Genomic DNA, 20,077 nt, shown 5'->3' on the forward strand with positions numbered 1-20,077 from the left:
CACATGTACTTAGACACAATAAGGGACGTATTATGCTATGTGCGTGTCGTTCTTCTCCCTGTATCTCCGCATAATTCTTCCCTCCAAGAACGAAACATCGCGGCGTTCACGTATATCAGTATGCAACTGCCTGATTTACATTCCGGCATAGTTTGGCGAACGGTGCAGCGCAATCGCGTAAATATATACGGCAGGAGGTCGTAAGTTGTGTATAAAATGGATTTAAGTAGAATCGTTCCCCATCGCGCGTGGTTGTATATCATTTGATTAACCTTTTCACGATAGCTGTGCTCCGCGTAGTTATCGAGCTCTATACGTTGAATATACACATCCCCACGGGCCTTAACCACAAGCGTCCCCGCCTCGCTCTTTACTACCGTGTTTCACTTAACGGCGGAAGGTTTCAGCGTCGGCCACAAATCAGCCGCCGTGCACGCGTTTGCATTATCCACATTCGAGAGTTCGCGCAGGTCAACGATATATGCCGAGACAGAAAGCAGTGTCAGCGCATGCGTAAATATGCAAATTTGCATTGTCGCATTTATCGCTCCCCTGCTTTTTATACTGGGCTGGTTATATAGGGCAAGGATGCGGCGGCGCTGTGTCGTGGTTGTCACGTATGTGCAGTTCTATCGAACGTCCCAAATCTCTGGCATTATACGTTCAAACGTTAATTTACGCGGAGCACGCGAAGAGACCTGCTGTCATTACATCGCTATGGAGTTCCGTTAGGTTGAGTCTGGCATGGCGGTGTGTGTCGTCCCGACCTCTGTGTTTGTGGACGGAACTTGTCACGCGTTTGAATGTATTTTTTTTCTGCATGAGAAGGAAAGATGTCGCATGCGTGTTAAGTCTCGCGGCTTGTCGCCGTCCTTGGTGGAATCGTTTCCTTCGGGTGAGACCCAAGGCGCGCTCTTTGAACGCGTCCTCTAATAATAATAATAATAATAATAATAATAATAATAATAATAATAATAATAATAATAATAATAATAATAATAATAATAATAATAATAATAATAACGGTCGTCTTAGGGCCGACTATTTGTTCTTATTTTCTCGTCGGCTTCTTTATTTTACGAAGTCTTTAACTGAACGCCTGTCGAATTGATCGTTCTGTCCGTGTACTTCGGGGCGGAAATGACGCAGGTCATGGAGCGCCAGTGTCGCGCGCGCACTAAGGTCCCTTAGCGCGCACAGCAGCTGGAGGGAGGCCGCGTTTGCTTCTGTATGTGCCAACACCGCCTCGTCAGCAGTCGCGCTGCCGACCCTGAAATCGGCTGCATGCAGTCTCTGCAGTGGCCGCCGTGTGTGTGTAGTATGCGTGCGCACACGGCACCGACCGCGCGGCCCCCGGCCAGCTACGCCGCGCTCCAGAATCTAGCGCGGCGCTATACTGCATGTGTGCGCGGGGGCCCCACATTCGTGTTTCGCGTGCCCGAGAACAGATGCGTATATCCTGAATTATGGCGCTTAATGGCGTACTCAATTTTTCACTTAGCGCCGCGAGTATACCTGCAGTATGCGCGTGACGCAACGCGTTCCGAGCACGCGTAGTATCACACCTGCCGATCGTCAATCCTATGCGGGACCCGGGATGGGGAGATTTATTTGTTTGCTTTGTTTGGACGCTCTTCGCGTTTTATCGGCCTGCGTCGCCGCCGTTGCGCAAGCGTTATCGAGTCGGGAAGTTCGGCGCGGCTGCCGTTCGCGTTGCCATGTCTCGCGCACGGCGTGGCATCGCCCGCGACCATCCATTCTGTCCGGATCTCTTCTTCGCCATAGAAGCAGCTCTTTCGCCGAAATATAGCGGAACCAGTGCCTGTCGGACCTGTTTCTTCTGTCGCCGCGAGCTGCAAAAGTCCTGTATCTCGTCGAGCGTCAGCGATAACCCTTTCCGGTGCGGGTGACCAATTAAACTCCCGTACTAAGTTGCCATTTCCAAGTGGACGACCGCCCCCCCCCCCCTCTTTTTTTTTTTTTTTTCTGGTGGCATTGCTCTCCGAGACATATATATATACGCGAGGTATGTCACCCGGGGCTACGAACTGTGGTTGGCCTACAGAAAAGGAACTGGTGGCAAAAAAAAAAAAAAAAGTTTTCTTTACTTCCTTCCTTCTGGTTCTCCTTTCTCTCAAATTCATTTAGCACGTACGTGTTTGCACTGCGAAGGCCTGTGCCGCACGGATAAATCATACCGCGACGCGGAGTGTCCCAGATTTCCGCTCGCTATCTGTCCCTGCAGCATGTGTCCTCGCGGCGGATGCCGGGTAATCCGGTACAGGTGCCTGCATGTGTGTGCGCTATAAATTGGCCAGTCGGGGGGCATTAATTCTGACGTCATTGCAGCTTATTACCTGAAGTGTATAGCCGGCATTTTGAGCTGATTACAGTCCCCGGCACCGCGTGCGACGTCGTCCACGGTACGAAAGGTGATGCGTTTCCCCGAGTTCTGTCGTCTTTGCGGAAGCCATACATGAGGCCCAACGCTTTTTTTTTTTTTTTAATGGCGCTTGCGTTTAATCTATGCCAGAGGGAGTTACCGCTTGCCGTTATTAGCCGGACAGCCATATACTTACTTGGTCGGGGATGTCGTGGCAATGACCGTGTGCGGGTAGGATTAGCAAATAATTGCCGTCGCGACAGACTTGCGTGGGAGGGCGGAAGGAACTTGACGTGTTTCCTCTTTCGAATACTGCGGCCGTGAAATGCTGAACCCTTCTCGCGCTTAGGTTGGAATCGCTCCAATCAAAAGTATTAAGCGTTGTTGGCCAAACCTCTTGAACATGATCATCGTCTGTACAATTCCCTAGTTACGGTCTGCGAGAATCTTACTGAGAGCAAAGCACAACACGCCCAACATTGTCGCTGCATGCACAATCTTAACCTTAGCAAAAGCAACAGAAGTTCCTGCCGTCTCGAGAAAAAGAAGGGAAACAGTGCATACAATGTGGACGTGATTCCTTATATATGCCCTTCTTGTGAGCAGGGAAGCGTAATTTATTCAAACGGTGTGCGCTATTTGGTGGTCACTGGCCTCAGGGGCAAAGGAACAGTTCGTGGAGGGCGATAGGTGCTCACTTGATAACGAGGCATCGTCTGCTGTGATCACCTGCTGTGATTGATTCGCGTTCGTCTTTACTGATAACTTAGCGGCATTCTAAGGTGCTTGAAATCGAACTGGACAATGAAGGAAAACAGATGCACAGGACAGGTGCTGTGTCCTGTGTATCTGTGTTCCTTCTTTGTCGGGTAGCAAACCATATATGTTTTCTGGTTAACCTCCCTGCCTTTCCGCATTACATTTCTCTCTCTCTCTCTTTGTCCAGTTCCATTTCGCGCTATCCAACATTGAAGATAATGAACCAACTCGCCCAGCAACGAATTTTGTTGAGAAAATGACGTTGAACTCGAGCACATGACTTTAATTTCTGCACCGGGGGCTGCCTGTAGATGGACGCAAAGCACAGAAGTAACATTTGTCAGCTATTCCTATACGGATTCTTTCATGCTTTGTTTGGCTCTTTACATCGCCTAACTTACTGCCTATTCTCACAATGTCCGCCGAATTGCGGATGCTCAAGCAAACTAATGTCGGACGCATGTATGTTCGTGCTCTAATTCTTTAACGTAACACGTGCATTTTGCTGGACTGTCCAGCTTATAGTGCTTCGCGATAGCCGCCCAAGATGCCAGGGCCCATGAGCTGAGAGCAATATTGTCGTACATGCGCGGTATCGAGCGTCGGAAGATTTCTCTTGGATATTTGTTTGAATCCACCCGATGTCCTTGCTCCTCCGTCGTTTTCAGCCCCCACCATAACGTAGGTCGAAGCACAGCAAGGGGTAGGAAAGCGATACGTTCACTCATACGGCAGACTGGACGCGCTGACCCTACACGCCTGCAGGTTTTTGCCCTTGCGACTCATCGTGCGAGCATAGTATGCGCGCAGAATTTAAAAACGCCAACTGGAGAGAAGACGAAGGCCTATGCGCAACCGACGCATTGATGCAGAGCGGCAGAGAGATGCGCCTTTTCCGTGCTTCTTCCGCTCCTTCGCGCACGCGCGATTGCTTCGACACGGATGGCTGCAGCGCGACGAGATAGGGACAGCTTTCGACCGCGAAGTGAAGTGTGCGAACCGGCTTGAAGCCGAGAGGAAAGCTTCTTCCACCATTGTGTCGCTAATTTTCTCGTCGTTACCGCCTTTTCAGTGCCGACTCGAGGGCGCGGAGGTTTACGGGACGCACTCGACCATAATGAAGACGAGGTGGCAAAAGTTGCGAGTGTGCTCGCTTCTTCCTCCCCGCTGCCGAGCAGACGCGTTGCAGCAGAGATCTCCAGCTGCGGGGCCTTAACCTCCCTCCGGGGCGCCTGCCGCTATTCCGTTCGATGGATTCCCCGCCGCGTCGGAATAGGGAACACGCCGAAAACTCACGCGTCCTTGCCGAAGCGGGCCGGAGGTCGGCGTAGACTTCCACCAAGGCACACACTGGCTCGATCATGTGTCGTCCTGTCGACACTCTGGAGGCGCTTACGTATGCGATGGATTGCTCCCCTGGTGCAATTTTCCACACACACACACACACACACACACACACACACACACACACACACACACACACACACACACACACACACACACACACACACACACACACACACACACACACACACACACACACACACACACACACACCACACACACACACACACACACACACACACACACACACACACACGCACACACACACACACACACGCATATACATACATACTACATACATATACATACATACATACATACATACATACATACATACATACATACATACATACATACATACATACATACATACATACATACATACATACATACATACATACATACATATTATACTGTCGATTCAGAACTCACAAATATCGATAAAGGTTTCTTTTGTATAACAGCGAGAATTTCAAGAGAAAAAAAATTACAGCATCTCCCACTCAAGAAAACCATGTGGGGATTCGAAACAGCGCATGGGTCGACTTAAAGTTCCTTTCATCACGGGCACCTTGCCCGATGTTAATGCGTCCTTGCAAGTGGAGCACACTATGAATTCACTGTAGTTGCTGTTGCTGTTACTCGTCCCGAACTCTTGTTGGAGCACGCCATGCGGGTTCATCGCGCGTCTGCAGAATCTCGTTTCCCTACGCCATCACGTGATTGCTGAGAGAGTGTAAGGGGGAGAGGCCACAACGTCTTACCCAGCCCCTTACACAGGCCCGAACGCGCTAGCGCGTGCCAGCACACATGGTTTTGTCTTCGTTACGCCAAGCTAGGACAGCATAAGGCAGCCCGGGCCCCCCAAGTGCTCTGCACGTATCATCATCAAGGCGGTCGAAGAACAAGAGGAAGAAGACTTCTCCTTGGCGCGAGCACGTGCTCAATATGTTACAGATGGCTATGCTAGGTGGTAGAAAGCGGACGGTCGCCAATGGAACTACGGACAAAGCCCAACGCGAAAGCTGCTTCGCATCTAAAAAATTGTTGCGTGCCTTTAACATCACTAAACTGTCAGCATAGTGACTTATGCGGGACGCCTTCGTGGAGAGCTCCGGTTTAATTACGACCAGCTGGCTCTCTTTAACGTGCGCGCAAAGGAACGGCGCACCAGCTCTTTCTCTTTTTCATTCGGCTCCCGTCACGGCGGCAGGGATCGAACACACGACCTTGTCTCAGCAGTGCAACGCCATGGCCACTGCGCTAAGTCACTGATTGCTGACAGCTGTACTTAATGATAACTGGCAAGAATTGCTGTCGTTTCCCGTATACGCAATGCAACGAGCAATAATTCCCAAATATGAAGGCCGCATTTCAGAACTTGGGGTTTGGGGCTTCAAAACGCACACGTCCGTGCTCGGTGAACTCACTGCAGTCGCATGTACGTGCCCTTGAAGAGCCACAGGGAACAATTCGAGAGGTCACAGTATGCCTTCTGCTCGCGTTCCTTCTTAACCTTAGACAGATTATTGCAAATGCCGTTCGTAACACAAGGGTTGAATTGAGGGGGCCAATAGTCCACATGCATGGGAAAGCTATGTCTATCACCAACATAATCAGGTCTTGTCGCAATGATCACTGCTCATCGATACTCGGCACTTGCGGCATCATTAAGGCACTTGCGAGTAACTAAGATATGAAATTTAAGAACGAAGCAAAATGTGCGTAAAGGCCACGCGAAGCAGAAACTACACTCGAACTACTTTCCGGCGTCGCAGAGCCAAGCTGCGTTTACCCTGCCCCGAACGTCTTCGCATATAATCACTTCCAACGAGGCGCGAATTTCGGGGTCATCAACTAGTTTCGCTCAGCGGAAGTCGTGTTTAAGACCTCCGTGACGAACGACGAACCACCACTGGTAAAGCCTCCAATCTCATTCTCGTGTCATTCTAGGCTTTAGTATTTCGCGTGTTTACGGACATTAACTCCGGGAAGTGTATAGCATACTTCCACGCAGAAAGAACGACAGCAACAGTTGTCGGTGGAGTGGAAGAAGCCGGCGTATACGGCGACTTCTGTGCGCGCATCGTGCGGCTGAGTGGTCTTCGGGGCGGCGTCTTCATTTCTTCCTCCTCCGCACCGAGCACGCGGCGCGGATGCCGCCGACAAAGCGGACCGGGGCGCACGCAGAAAGCACGCTGGCGGAGGCGCGCTTCCTACGAGGCAGCGGCTCAGTTCTATTTAGACCGGGTCGAATCGTGCACGACTTAACACCGTTCGAAAATCGGCGATCCCCGAACGCCGGTCGGCGATGAGCTGGCGTCCGACTGGCTTTCTTGTGCACGGGGGCCTCGTTGCTTATTGCGCCATCACGTGCGACCTGCATGAGATAATTATGAATGGAGTTGATTTAGGCGCGATTACAGCTACTCGCCGGACGTGCCTGGTCGACGCCTAGATTGCCGAACGCGTCCGTCGCCGCTTTTCCAGCGGCTGGTCTGCCCGGACCGGACAGAGCCACCGTTCTCATTAAGGCTTGCTGTATATGCGGCGTTTACGCTCCGTCGTCGCGTTTCAGTGAATCTCTCGTTATTTTCTAGCACAGGCGGCGTGACCTGCAAACGCTTTTAACGTATACTTTTCTCGGCCGGCTTCTGAATGGAAGCAGCGGTTCACAAGCACCGGCTTCTGTGAATCACTTTTGAGATGTGCGCTTGTTGGTACGTCATTCTCGAGGCTTTCAGTGTAGCTTAACTGGTCGCAGAGAAAAAAACAAGATGCACATTATAGTGCTCGTGTTTGTGCCTTTTGTCTGTATTTGCGTATACACATGTACGAAAATAATAGTTGCATTAAAAAGTGTGCAAGTTCTACTGAAAAGCATACACGGCCTCGGTCACTTCTTCCATTTGGTAGCATTCCTGATGTTCGGAACTTGAGGACACGGCCGCTCGCGGCCGTGGGGAGAATGGCGTTTGCGAATACATATTTAAATATTATAAGGCGAAAGCCTTAGGTGCCTCATCGAGCACGAAAATTTACCGTCGGCGTCAACACGAGTGACGCAAAAAATAATCACGCGATCGTGACGTCACAGATAGCCAGAAGTACTGTACGTAACGGTAAGTTGTGACGTTATGACGATGTCGCAATGTCTAGCTATCTGTGACGTCATGATGACGTCATCACATGACATCGTCGCTTGCTTGGTCAAAAAAGGTGGGCCGTTCACGGAGGCATGCAAAACCAGGTGAGGTGCAGGAAGCTTGCAACGCCTCCGATCCCGAAGACAGCGCAAAGCCTCGTTAGGTGCAGAAAACTTTCAGCTGGGATCAATACATTGATTGAGATGGAAAAGAAGGCTTTCGCCGTCGAGTCGTATTAGGCGAATGCATAAGGGACCGTTTGAGTTTTTCAACGCGATAGCGTTAAAGAGCTCATTTCGCAGAAATTCCGGTGTATATGTGTCGGCGTCTTTGGTTGTGAGCATGGTCGCTTACGAACACGGTCCGATTACGCTATCGCGTTCTACTCTTGAAAGCGAAACTCAAGCATCCTTCAAGGTTTTTTTTTTTTCTTGTCGTGTTAACGCTTACGAGGATTATAGAAGAAAAACAAACGGTATTTTACAATTACGGCTGTCAAAGTTATGCATGACCCCTCCCCCACCCCCCACCTAAACACACACACACAGAAACATTTCCATTGTTTGAACAAGTCCTTGCACATTCCAATTGCTGAAAGCGGGAAATACAAACCGCATTAATACGAGCATGCATTAAAGAAAAAACGAGGATAAAGAGAGAAAACGCAAGAAATATTTCGCTGTAGTAAAAACTGAACAGACAAGAAGACCCGTAAAGGCTGTCTCATTTTAGAGAGTACAAGTTAATGAAGTTTCTTATAGTTATCTAAGTGATGACCAGGGGCGGCGGCAGGAATTTTCCCCTGGGAGAGAGAGGGCGCAGCTGCAGTCAGAGAGGTTTTTCAGGACGCTAGGCCGACGGGGGGTAGGTTAAATATCAAGAGGGGTGGGGGGCGACCTCCTCCCTGGCGCCGTCCCTGGTGAGGACAACGTGTATCCACTCTCTACGGTTATGTTTGCTGCGCCCTAGGAAAGCTGCCGGTTGATTTTGGAGCTATTCCGAAACTAACGGACAGTTACGCTCGTCGTTCTTGTTACGTTTTTCTTCATTTTTATCGAGCCTAACATAGGGTTTGTCATTGATTTCGTTTTATCACTGCCACGGAACCTTTGTGCTTATTGTTCTGCGCAGAGAAGTCATAGCAACCACTCATAAGAGCATTGTAGCACTGCTGCTAACGGCGTAATAAAAAGCTCCTAGTCGGCGAATAGCACACGGTCGAGCATTCCTTTTTTATCACACGAGACTTAAGAGACGTTAGCGCAGTTAAGTGGCGCTATCTGTTCATTTTAAGATAGTATGTAACAAAGAAGGCAGAGCTGAGCGAAACATGACAATAATAAGCAACATTGCAAGAACTCAAGTCGAGTGACAAACGAACTATGGACAGCAGGTCGCACAAAATACTGTGAAACATAAATAATTTGTTCGGGCACATCTTGTATGTTAAACCACTAATTGGCTTCCTTGTGTACAATTATCTCATTAGTACACACTGTTTTGAAGACGGCAACTTGACCAACTACGCGGCATAATTTGCCAGCGGCTTGCCCCACGTATTTCTGTTGCACGCCCAGGAGGGGCCTCCTGACGAATTCCGCACAAAACTCTCTCCCGAGGCAAATGGGTCAGACCCGCTACTAACAATGACTACCCGCACCGCCGTAACGCAAGCAGCTCTTTTATTAAGCCGCCACTGGTCGACCCATAAAACAGTGACCCTGAACCCCGAGCCGAAGGTGGGTCACCATCGACGGCAAAGCCAAGTTCTCCCGGCGGGACCTTAAATTAGAAATTCCCAACACGCGTCCCTCCAAAGTCGTTACCGAGTTCCGAGTCTCCGCGTCGATGTTATAAATAATGACGGTCCCGGTTCTGTGATTACCACTGGAGTGCATCCCGAAGAGGGTGAGAGGGAAGCAGGCTTCTCGAGGAAGGCGCGGCTTTTTCGGGGAGTGCGGCTACATCGCCGGGGTGGGGGTCCGACCGCCGTTGCTCTCTCCACGCTCGTGTCTCGTCCCTCTGATGACTTACGCCGTTGCGCAAACTTTTCAAGTGCGCGCAGCCGCGCTCTAAATCAACGGTAAATACGCGCCATAGTGCCTGGGAGAAGTGGACACGCGATACAGGCTCGCGCCTCGCTCTTTGTTTCGCTGGCGGGCCGCCGGCGGAGGCGAAGGCGCGCCCGCACGGCGTCTCGTCGGCGCTCGGGGAGGGCCTCGTCTTCCCCGGGGCCCGACGTGGCCCATGCTGGCCGTGCTTGGGCCGCGCGCGCGCGCGGGAACGAGTTTCAAAAGGGCGTTTGAAAAATGAGAGTCCGAGCCCGGCTGGCCCGCGCGGTCTTTAGCAAAAGTACGGGGTTGACGGCGGCATGCCAGTGTGTAATTGGCTCCTTATGGGCAACCTGTTCCTTTCGCGAACGTAGCCAATAGCCTTCTCTCTCTGGTCTCGTATCGGCTGCGCGCGTTCGCGCTGTGTATAGTTGGCGTAAGCGCGCCTCCGGACAGCGGCAATGCACGACCATGATACGATGAATCGGAGATTGCTCCGTCCAGAACGTCGGCTGGCCTTCATGATGGGCACAGCATCTCGTGCATTCCTCTCTATCTTTCTGTCTTGGGAGAATGAGGGGGAGACGATCACTGCTCCCCTGTTCTTAAACAGCGGCGTTTCAAGTTTCCTTCCACTGAGGCCCCATATCGTCGCGCCACCAAAAGCTCGTGGACGCCATAGAAGAAGCGACGGGGTGGCGTGTACTCGGGAATCTGTAAAGGAATTCCAAAGTTCACTTGTAAAACTTTTTCGTCGGTCTTGGAAGGCATTCTATACCCTGCTCGCTGGGAAAGTGTCCGCTTTGTGTCTGCCGACGTCGTAGAGAAAATACCGTGCAAGCAAATTCCGCTTGCTTTTCATTAAGGTTGAATCAAAACAAAATAACGAGCCCTCAAAATTCCCTTCTTTCATAAATTCTGCATAGTGATTTATGCCAATATCGCTTTCTGTCATGGTCATCGCTCCTCAACTGACATCACGATGGTGACCTACGAAGTGCTAAGCAAGCTAGGTAAATGTAACTATTGTCTTTACTCAGGTCTATTCCTTTCTGATCATCAGCCAGTCACCACTGACCGATCCTTGTCATAATGAGGTGGAACATTGGTCGGCACCACTAACAAGAGCGCAGAAATATTATACAATAGAATCGTGACATTATTCTAGCCGGGATTTCTCTTGAAGGTACGACTAGCTAAAGGTTTTCTTCGTGAGGTATAGGCCCTTGTAAAAAGCGGCATGACATCTTTATTTGGAGTGAATGATACGAACTTTGGCACGGTCGATTATTAGGGGCGAAGCTCCTTAAAGCGGCACCCGTTCGTCCCCGTCGTAGTGCGTAACCAGTCTTAACGCTATAGTACCAGATCTTGACCTCCAAGGTGGTGCCGGTGGGAGATTTCTCCTGTGCGTTGTTGAACAATAAAAAATTCGCAGCGTGCGCGTTAACTAAAAGCCGACTTCTTCTGTCTCTCATTCCCCATTAGCAGCCATTGGCATGTTCCAGTAGGAAACGTTAGTAGAAGTGTAAGTGTTAGCTAAAAGCAGACTTCTTCTGTCTCTCATTCCCCATTAGCAGCCATTGTTTACCTCCAAGGTAGTGCCTGGTGAGATTTCTCCTGTGCGTGATTAAACAATAAAAATTCACAGCGTACATGTAAAATTAAAGTGAGCTGCAAGTCGCCATGACTCTCATCGACCCTTTAGTATAAACCGGCCCGATCTCACGTCGTTGATGATGTACTGGGCGTGAAGCTGCGCGACGCCGCCGCCAAGATCCTGCCGTACGAGAGCTTCGCCCCACTCATCATCATTCACCCCGTGGATATGCTGTGGAATATTTTTTTGCAGTTTGTGTGTATTTGTTTGGTACCTTAAGAACATACTACTAGCAGGCCAGATATTGCATTAAAGGATTTCAAGGAAATTATTTTGTATTGCCGATAAAATATAACTGAAATACCTACTCTTACTATTTGTTAGTACCTTCTCACCGCCTACTGTTGGCGCATATTTCCTAGAGATCAAAAATTATGTTGCGCTGCGCGCACAAAAGTATCGCAAAGATTTTTTACTAACCGTTAGGCCGTAAGAAGAGCAAACACCCAGTGTCAGCTACGCCAAGTATATAGCAAGGAAGCGAGATGGGTATAATTTATAGCGTTGAAATATATAGCACCGCCTTCAACGAAGTTACCTATACCACCTCTTTTTCGCTTTCTTTCATATTAGGATGCAGGGATGTGAACGGAAGGGGCATAGTTATTATCAGCAGTTCGGCATTCAAGGATGTCCCGGAGCTGACGCCATCGCAGCTGGCACAGATGTTGATGTACTTCTACACAATACCAAAGTAAGTATGCCTGTCCTACTTAGCTTTTTGCGTGCACGTACGTCAGGATTTTCCGGGAAAAGGAGTTCAGAGATAGGGAACAAGAAATTACAAAGAAGCGCTAGAGCAGGGGACTGTGGTTTGGTTATTCAAGACAATGTTGAAGCCGGAGTGGTGTTCCCGTGATAGTTTATTGTGTAAAAAAAAATATCCCAAAACGCTTCTATGTTACAAATTAGCAGTGCGAGTAAATGAAGCCTATACAGAAAATTACAGGAACGATGTTGGCTTTAATTATTTTTTTTAGCTTGCCATTATATGTAGCCGGTCATAGAAGGGAAGTGAAGAGAAAAATAAAAACAACGAAAAAAAAACCACGTGTCAGACACAGGAATCACGAAGTCGATATTGAAACTGTGCAGCTAATAATAATTGCTGGGGTTTAACGAAACGCCGTAGTGGAGGGCTCCGGAAGTTTCGACCACCTGGGGGTTCTTTAACGTGCACCTAAATCTAAGTACATGGGCGTCAAACATTTTCGCCTCCATTATAAAATATGGCCGCCGTGGCCGGGATTCGATCCCGCAACCTTCGGGTGAGCAGTCGAGCACCATAACCACTAGACCACCGCGGCGGGTTGAAACAGAGCAGACAGGAGTGCAAGAGAGATAGGGAGGCAGAAAAAATATGACGTTTCTACCGAGGTGTAACATTAAAAATTGCAATTCATTGCTAAAGAAACAGAGGGTGGCTTCTATCATATATTTTTTCATGCATTTTTTAATAAGTAAAACTCGAAAGCAGTTGAAATTCAGCGAGCTCGTCCTTTTGTTTCTTGTGTAATTTCTCAGCTTTTTTAAACATTTTTATTGAGATATATCGAAATGTTATGAGTAACCAACTAGCGTAAATCTAATTCGCACTACTGTGTCCCTGTAGGTTCCAAAGGTGAACCCGAACTGCAATAATTTGCAGTGATAAAAGAAAAGCTAATGATGCGCTGCCACTTTCGCGCGAGTCGTATCTTACCATGGGATCGGCAAAATGTGACTTCAAGACAAACTAATATTGAATACGTTTCGATTTATGCACAGACATACCGAGTGGGTGCGACCTCTAATTTCTGTCCATAACGGTAACGGACAGAAAGACTGAACGAAGCTTCCTTGTTTACTGCAAATGACAGGAGCCGCAATTGTGCATATATCTGCATATATATCGCTACGAAAATCGAACGATTTACGGGTGTGCGCTCTGCACGCCCGTAAACTCGTTTAGCGCGCAGCTTGTGTTACTAATGCAGCTTTCACGCTGGAATTGGAGTTGACGACGGAAAAGAAAAAAAAAAAAACATCCGCGGCTATAAAGTTCAGAGAGACGCGAGTAGTAAAATCATAGTTTAATCGGGAGAAAAATGTCAAATAAGTTGCGTCAAACGCGAAAACATGGAAGCAGATTTGAGTTCTGAAGCGGTCGCTCTCTGAAGCTGTCCCTCTCAAAACGGTACGTTTAATTTATTTCTTATTATTGGGATTTCTTTTTTTTTATTTATTGTGCGGTCGCAGAGAATGCATTCGCCAAGAAGCTGTGCTTCGAAACGAGGCAGTTAATCTCTCGGAAAGCGGTAATGTATCTCGTACACAGCAGTTTCCCCTTCTTAGGAGCAGAGAACAACTGGAATCCGATAACGGCTTAAGGAAGTGACTCCCTCTGTTGTTCGCCAGTTCGCATCGTTAAGAGTGAAGGCCAAAGTCGCCAGTCATAACTCTTCGCCAATCGTGCTTCCTTCCAGGAAAGAAATCAGTGTTCGTGGATTCCTTCTGCTCGTCGATGCCGCTGACGCAAGCGAACAGCTCTGGAAACTGCTGGACGAAGCGCTCTGTCTTCTTGAGGTTAGTTTCTTTCTTTCTTTCTTTCTTTCTTTCTTTCTTTCTTTCTTTCTTTCTTTCTTTCTTTCTTTCTTTCTTTCTTTCTTTCTTTCTTTCTTTCTTTCTTTCTTTCTTTCTTTCTTTCTTTCTTTCTTTCTTTCTTTCTTTCTTTCCCTCTACAACTCGTTGTGTGGATTTCGTTTGATCGCTTATCGCTCGTTCTGCAAGTCTCAGATGTTTACTCCCCACGCAACTTTCTCTCTCCATTTATTAGGGTGATCGGTTGAGAAAAAGTGACATTGGAGGGAAACAATAGTTCAGTTTGGAACGATAAAGAATTCTTTCAAAATTCTGTTTTCGTTCATGCAGTGTTAAGAGGTTTGCAATTAAAAAAATCTGGCAGATCCCACGCACTGTGGGAATCGATGTAATGCGAAGCAGCCAGCAAAGAGCTGCATACATCGCTTTGTTTATTTTTGAGCCGAATGAAATCATTCATGCCATGACATCTAGTTCACCATATATCGCATGTTTGCCATGCACGCGTGAATGCACAATGTGGTATATACCATGCCAATGAAACGTATATTCTGGTATATACACTGCATGACCGGTGATTTATGTTCATCACGCACTCCTGTCATGCAATACCAATTTTGGTATATATCCAGTTATCTAAACGGCCGGAAGCGCACCACAACAGTGTCATGTAAATCATACCGTACATGACATGCATAACATAATTCGCATGTTAGGACCTGTCATTTATGTTCGTCATACAGTCACATCGCACAATACCAATTTTTAGTGTATATCAGACGAACGAAATGGCCGCGAGTCCACCATGAGCGTGGCATGTAAATCATGCCATGCATGACATGCATGTCATGGTTTTCATGTTACCACCTGTTATTTACCTTCGGCATACATTCGCGTCACGCAATGCCAATTTTGGTGTATATCAAGCTAGTGAAACGTCCGCGAATGCACCATGAGCGTGGCATGTAAATCATGACATGCATGTCATGGTTTTCATGTTACTACCTGTTATTCATGTTCTTGATACAGTCACATCGCGCAATACCAATTTTGGCGCATATCAGTCTAGCGAAACGGCCGCGAGCGCACCATGAGCGTGCCATGTAAATCATGTCGTACATGACACGCATGTCATGATTTTCATGTTACCACCTCTAATTTACGTTCGTCATACAGTCGCGTCGTGCAATACCAATTTTGGTGTATATCGAGCCCGCGAAACGGCCGCGAATGCACCATGAGCGTGGCATGTAAATCATGACATACACGACATGCATGTAATGGTTTTCATGTTACCACCTGTTATTCATGTTCTTCATACAGTCACATCATGCAATACCAATTTTGGTGTATATCAACCTAGCGAAACGGCCGCGAGTGCGTCATGGGCGTGGCATGTAAATCATGACGTGCATGACACGCGTGTCATGATTTTCATGTTACTACGTGTCAGTTATGTTCGTCATGTCGAAATGTCTCGTGATACCAGTTTTCGTATATATCCATTCATTTAAACGGCCGCGAGCGCCCCGAGACCACGTCATGTAAATCATGCCGCACATGACATGCGTGTCATGATTTGCACGTTAGGACCTGTCATTATATTCGCAATGAACTCTGGTCACGTCATACCAGTTTTGGTATATATGAAATTAACGGAATGGTCGCAAGAGCCCCAAGGCCATGGAATGTAAATCATGCTGTTCATGACATGCATGTCATGATTTTCATGTCATGACCTGTCATTTATGTTCGTAATACGGTCATGTTAATCCATACCAATTTTGGTATACATCCGATTAACGAAACGGCCAGGAGAGCACAAAGTCGTAGGCGGCTAGATAGATAGATAGATACGCTCAAACTCGCAGAAGTTCGCTAAGAAATGCTTCGCATTTAAAAACAAACGAATATAGAGGCTTAACGGCTTAACTTTCAGTTCTGAAATTACACGTCGAAAAGCCTGGCTACTTTGTCAGAGCGATGCCATTGATTTCAAAGTGAATTCTCGTGTTTGGAAGGTTCTGGCACGGAAAAAGCTATCGAAACTTGCTGACCTAACGTTAGGCTCTATTTTGTAGTACATTGTGACGCTGACGTAGCCAGGGGGGAGGAGGGGGGGGGAGAGTTGGGGAGTTAACCCCCCCCGAAACACATACAAACGCACGCACGAACGTAACGTTGGTTGAACCCTTCCCCCCCCCCCCCCCCCCGCCCCCGAAAAAGATTTCTGGCTACGCCCCTGCAGTGTAATCAGTCTTTGGTGTCAAAACTTTATTAACGTCAAAAGCGATGACCCCACGGCAATCTTGTGCGGGAACATCAACGTGCCGCCGACATATGTCTTTCGCTTTTGCTTCTTTTCTGGTTTAACAAGCCGCCTTTTGTGGTGACAGTCGTCTTTTTGACATTATAGAAAGGTAACGTACTAATACAACTCGATATATTTTTCTCTTGAGTTTCCCTTTAAACAACGATCGTAGGTGTTGCAATTAATAATGAATGGTTTACGTAGGAAAACAAGGAGTGAATAAAGTACATTACAAACGGAGTTCCTTCACGTGAACTAAAGCGCGATTCGTAAATCACAATTAGTCTTTAAAAAGTCTGTTAATGCGTACAACTCATTACAAACGTGCGTCACTACTTATTCGTCAAGATATACCGTAAGCAGCAGTCGCCGCGGCAGCTCACTTCCTATGGTGATCGGTGTCGCTGCTATACAGGTGACGATAGCGTGATTCGTGTTCACTGTTAGTGTTATTGGAGAGTAAGCTAAAAGAACTGGACAGGAACCTGTAATTCATGCTGGCATATAGTTCTCGCTTGCCACATTGAGAGCTCTACGGGACATATTGTTGATTGATGTATTCATGCTCTTTTCAGGCAAACATCAACAACGCGATCGACATCGTAGTTGTGTCGAATGCTCATTGTCCTCTGGAAGTCAAGGGACTCTTGTCTCAAACAAGAGCCAAGGTACAGTGACGTTCCTCGTATACTCTGAAACAGGTGGTGTCACGAATGTTAAGGGGAAGTTAATGTCCAGGCGAACCATATTTCTTCTATTGATGATTTGTGAACGACGAGAGAAACTGGAAACCAAGTCTTGCTAACACAGCTCAAGGAAAGAAAAGTATTAATGAGGAGGCAAGGAAATTTAACAACATTGGCATCCATACAGCTTATTCTTCCTTCCTCTGTGCCAACTTTAAGGGTTAGGATGAAATCGCCGCTTCTCCTGAGCGTATCTGAGTTTTTCCCAGCGTCCTGCTCACGCACTGCTGTCTAAGGCGAGAGACCGCGGGGCGCTCCGGTTTACTGCCAACAGAAAGTCACCCCCCCGCTAGTCGAAAGCGACTGCAATGCATTTTGATGCATCCACGTTCGCCTGCATTGAACTGCTGCTTAATTTAGACTCCAACAGTTATAGTTGGGACTATACCCTATACTTAGAAGCCAGCTGCATAGCGATTACACCTCGAACCTTCCATATAATTACCTGCAACCGGCGTTCTGATTAGTTATCATTCTGTTCGCGTTTCAATTTGTACTGATGGTGCACCAGCGCCTTCTATCGTGGGCACCACTGGTTCGAGATGCCCTCCGTCCTAGGCATGGGAAAGGGGGGGGGGGGGGGGGCGCTGCCAAATGAGCCAAACCGGCCGGAATGAAGGCAGCAGCTGCGGGGAACGATAGGAAATGCATGGTGCCAAACGACCACCTTGAGGTAGCCGCCTGACAGTTGTTATAGCTTCCTTATCCCAGGGTGAAAGAATTGAATCAGTTTGAGCGAAGCAATCTAACCTAAAGGAAGACACGCGAATTGTGAAGGAGTGCCTGATTATCAAGACAGTTGCAACAGGAGCACCGCGTCTTCAACCAGCCAACGCTGTGTATTGAATACCATTGCTTCCGAAGGGCAAGTCTTAAGCCTCACGGGCAAGTTCGAATTAACTTATGCATTCTGCCTGCCCTTGTTAGGTGCGGCAACTTCATCCGCGAAAGCGCTGCAAGAGTCGGCGGTGACGCTCTGCCCTACTTTCAGATTGTCCAAGTGACATCGCAAGAGAAGTTGCTGGAGTTCGTGGACAAAGACAACCTGCTTCCAGAATTTGGAGGAACCTACGCCTATGATCACCAAGAGTGGATGAGCTTCCGAAAGGTACGTTTGCACTAGTCTTGAAAGACGAAAAGTAGAAAGTAAAATAAAGAAAGGAATGCAGTTATCGTACGAATATTGAGGTAGAACTGTCGCATTCATGTCTGCATGGCTTAATATTATTCTGCGAATTTTTTTTTAGTTTAAGTGCAAATTTACGTTTATTCTCGGCCAAATTACATTTTACAAACACATATTTTGTCTATTTACATTGCCGCTCCTTCTCCCGTTTTCGTTCCCCTTCCTATCTTGCATTGTTACTTCTTACAACTCCGTGTCAAGAGGACAGCACCAATACTTCTCACCACTCTGCTTGATTGCAGCTTACGCGCACCCTTGTCGCTATCACGAAGGTTTCTGCACGAGCAACTACGCACGCACTCATTTCAGTGTTGTCAGCCCGAAATCTCTTCAACTGTGTCGCAGTTCCTGGAGCCGTTTGTGTCCGGCTGTCGGCTGTCCGGGCGGCAACTAGTCTCCGTGATGCAAGAGCTGCGAACGAGCCGGGTGCCGCCCTCGTCAGCGCTGGCGCTGCAGCTGATCGACGCCCAGAAGCGGCACATCCAGGACACCTTCCGGGACGAGCAGCTACGCCACCTGCAGGAAGAAGGGGACACCATCCTGCAGGAGCTGCAAGCGTACCGTGCCCGGTCGCCGCACAACCTCGACTACCGGTATGCACGCACCCCGACCGAGGAGGTCCAGGCAGCAGAGGAGAACGTCCCCGATGGACGCCGTTCCCGATTGCTTGCATTAAACATACCTGCAAATACGCTGTAGCTCCAAGAAGGTCCTTGACGGTGTATCATTTAATTTTTGGTTACCTGTAATCGTTCAGGACGCTCTTCACGTAGGACCCGCCACGGTGGCCTAGTGGTTATGGTGCCCGACTGCTCACCCGAAGGTCGCGGGGTCGAATCCCGGCCGCGGAAGCCGCATTTTCGATGAAGGCAAAAATACTTGAGGCCCGTGTACTTATTAGATTTAGGTGCACGTTAAAGAACCCTACGTGGCCGAAATTTCCGAAGCCCTCCACTACGGCGTCCCTCCTAATCATATCGTGGTTTTGGGACGTTAAACCCCAAAAAATATTACGCTCTTCACGTAACTATAGGACGGAGAGGGGGAGAAGCAATAAAAAACTGCAAAGCATGGAGGACGGGCATGTAACAATGATTGTTGCAACTACAAGCGGTCTGCACTGATTCGGCTGTGATTAATCAGTGTATGTTTCTTTTCCTCGCTCTCTACAACAGCGCCGTGTTACGTGCCTGTCGTGCACTTTGTGTTAATAATAAAAGGGTTTCCGCTTGACAGTTACTGTGAAGTTGAAAGTTAAACGTTGTTTCGTGCTTCGTTGTTTAGAACGAAAAACTGGCAGAGGCGGGAAACTGAGTGCGTAGGACCGCAGAGGTTTACCGTTTACGCAATGCGCGAAACGGATGCTATCACATTGAAGAGCGTGCTAGTCATGTGTGTTGATAACCAAGGGCGTGCACTGAATAAAATATTTGGTATTTGTCCTTGGGTTTTGTCACCGTGTGCACTTTGTTTGTCTGAAAAAAAAAAAGGGGGGGGGGGGGGTCGAATGCATCACGACTCAGATTTCATGATCATTTCGGGAATAGCTCCCTCAGCAAAATGGCATGAGTAGTATATGAGATGCAGAGGTTGAGTATAGAGTGCCGGATAGTTTTACTGTGCCAGCTTGAGTGCTACGTATAATGTTCACCTCTTCCCACTCCAATTTTTCGTTGATGTGCAGTAGCATACAGGCTGTTTAAGGAGACTGTATCGTATAAAAATGGTTACGTGGAGACCATCGCTACTCACCCTTGTCTTAAAAATCGCCGAGATTGTCAAGAACGCAGGTAGGTAACTGCGCGCGGGCATGAAGAGCAATGTGTGAACGGTAGCAGTGCCGCTTACACTTAATGATACATGTTTCATATATAATCAGGGACTTGAAAAAAACTTGATGATCATGTGCGG

At 48.0% G+C, this 20,077-nt stretch overlaps 1 protein-coding gene across 3 annotated transcripts in view; it reads left to right on the forward strand.

The window, feature by feature from the left end:
* The window catches only part of LOC119377905 (puratrophin-1), a 449,908-nt gene that overhangs the window by 319,182 nt on the left and 110,649 nt on the right, over positions 1-20,077 (forward strand). For all 3 annotated transcript variants that reach the window (XM_049411366.1, XM_037647199.2, XM_037647211.2), the window contains 5 exons: positions 11,917-12,037; positions 13,809-13,908; positions 16,810-16,902; positions 17,972-18,088; positions 18,512-18,759. In XM_049411366.1, the coding sequence (XP_049267323.1) occupies positions 11,917-12,037; positions 13,809-13,908; positions 16,810-16,902; positions 17,972-18,088; positions 18,512-18,759 (679 nt within the window). The remainder of the gene's footprint in view (positions 1-11,916; positions 12,038-13,808; positions 13,909-16,809; positions 16,903-17,971; positions 18,089-18,511; positions 18,760-20,077) is intronic.

This window comes from Rhipicephalus sanguineus, chromosome 1 (assembly GCF_013339695.2).
Source record: "Rhipicephalus sanguineus isolate Rsan-2018 chromosome 1, BIME_Rsan_1.4, whole genome shotgun sequence".
In the NCBI taxonomy this organism is placed as follows: Eukaryota; Metazoa; Arthropoda; class Arachnida; order Ixodida; family Ixodidae; genus Rhipicephalus; species Rhipicephalus sanguineus.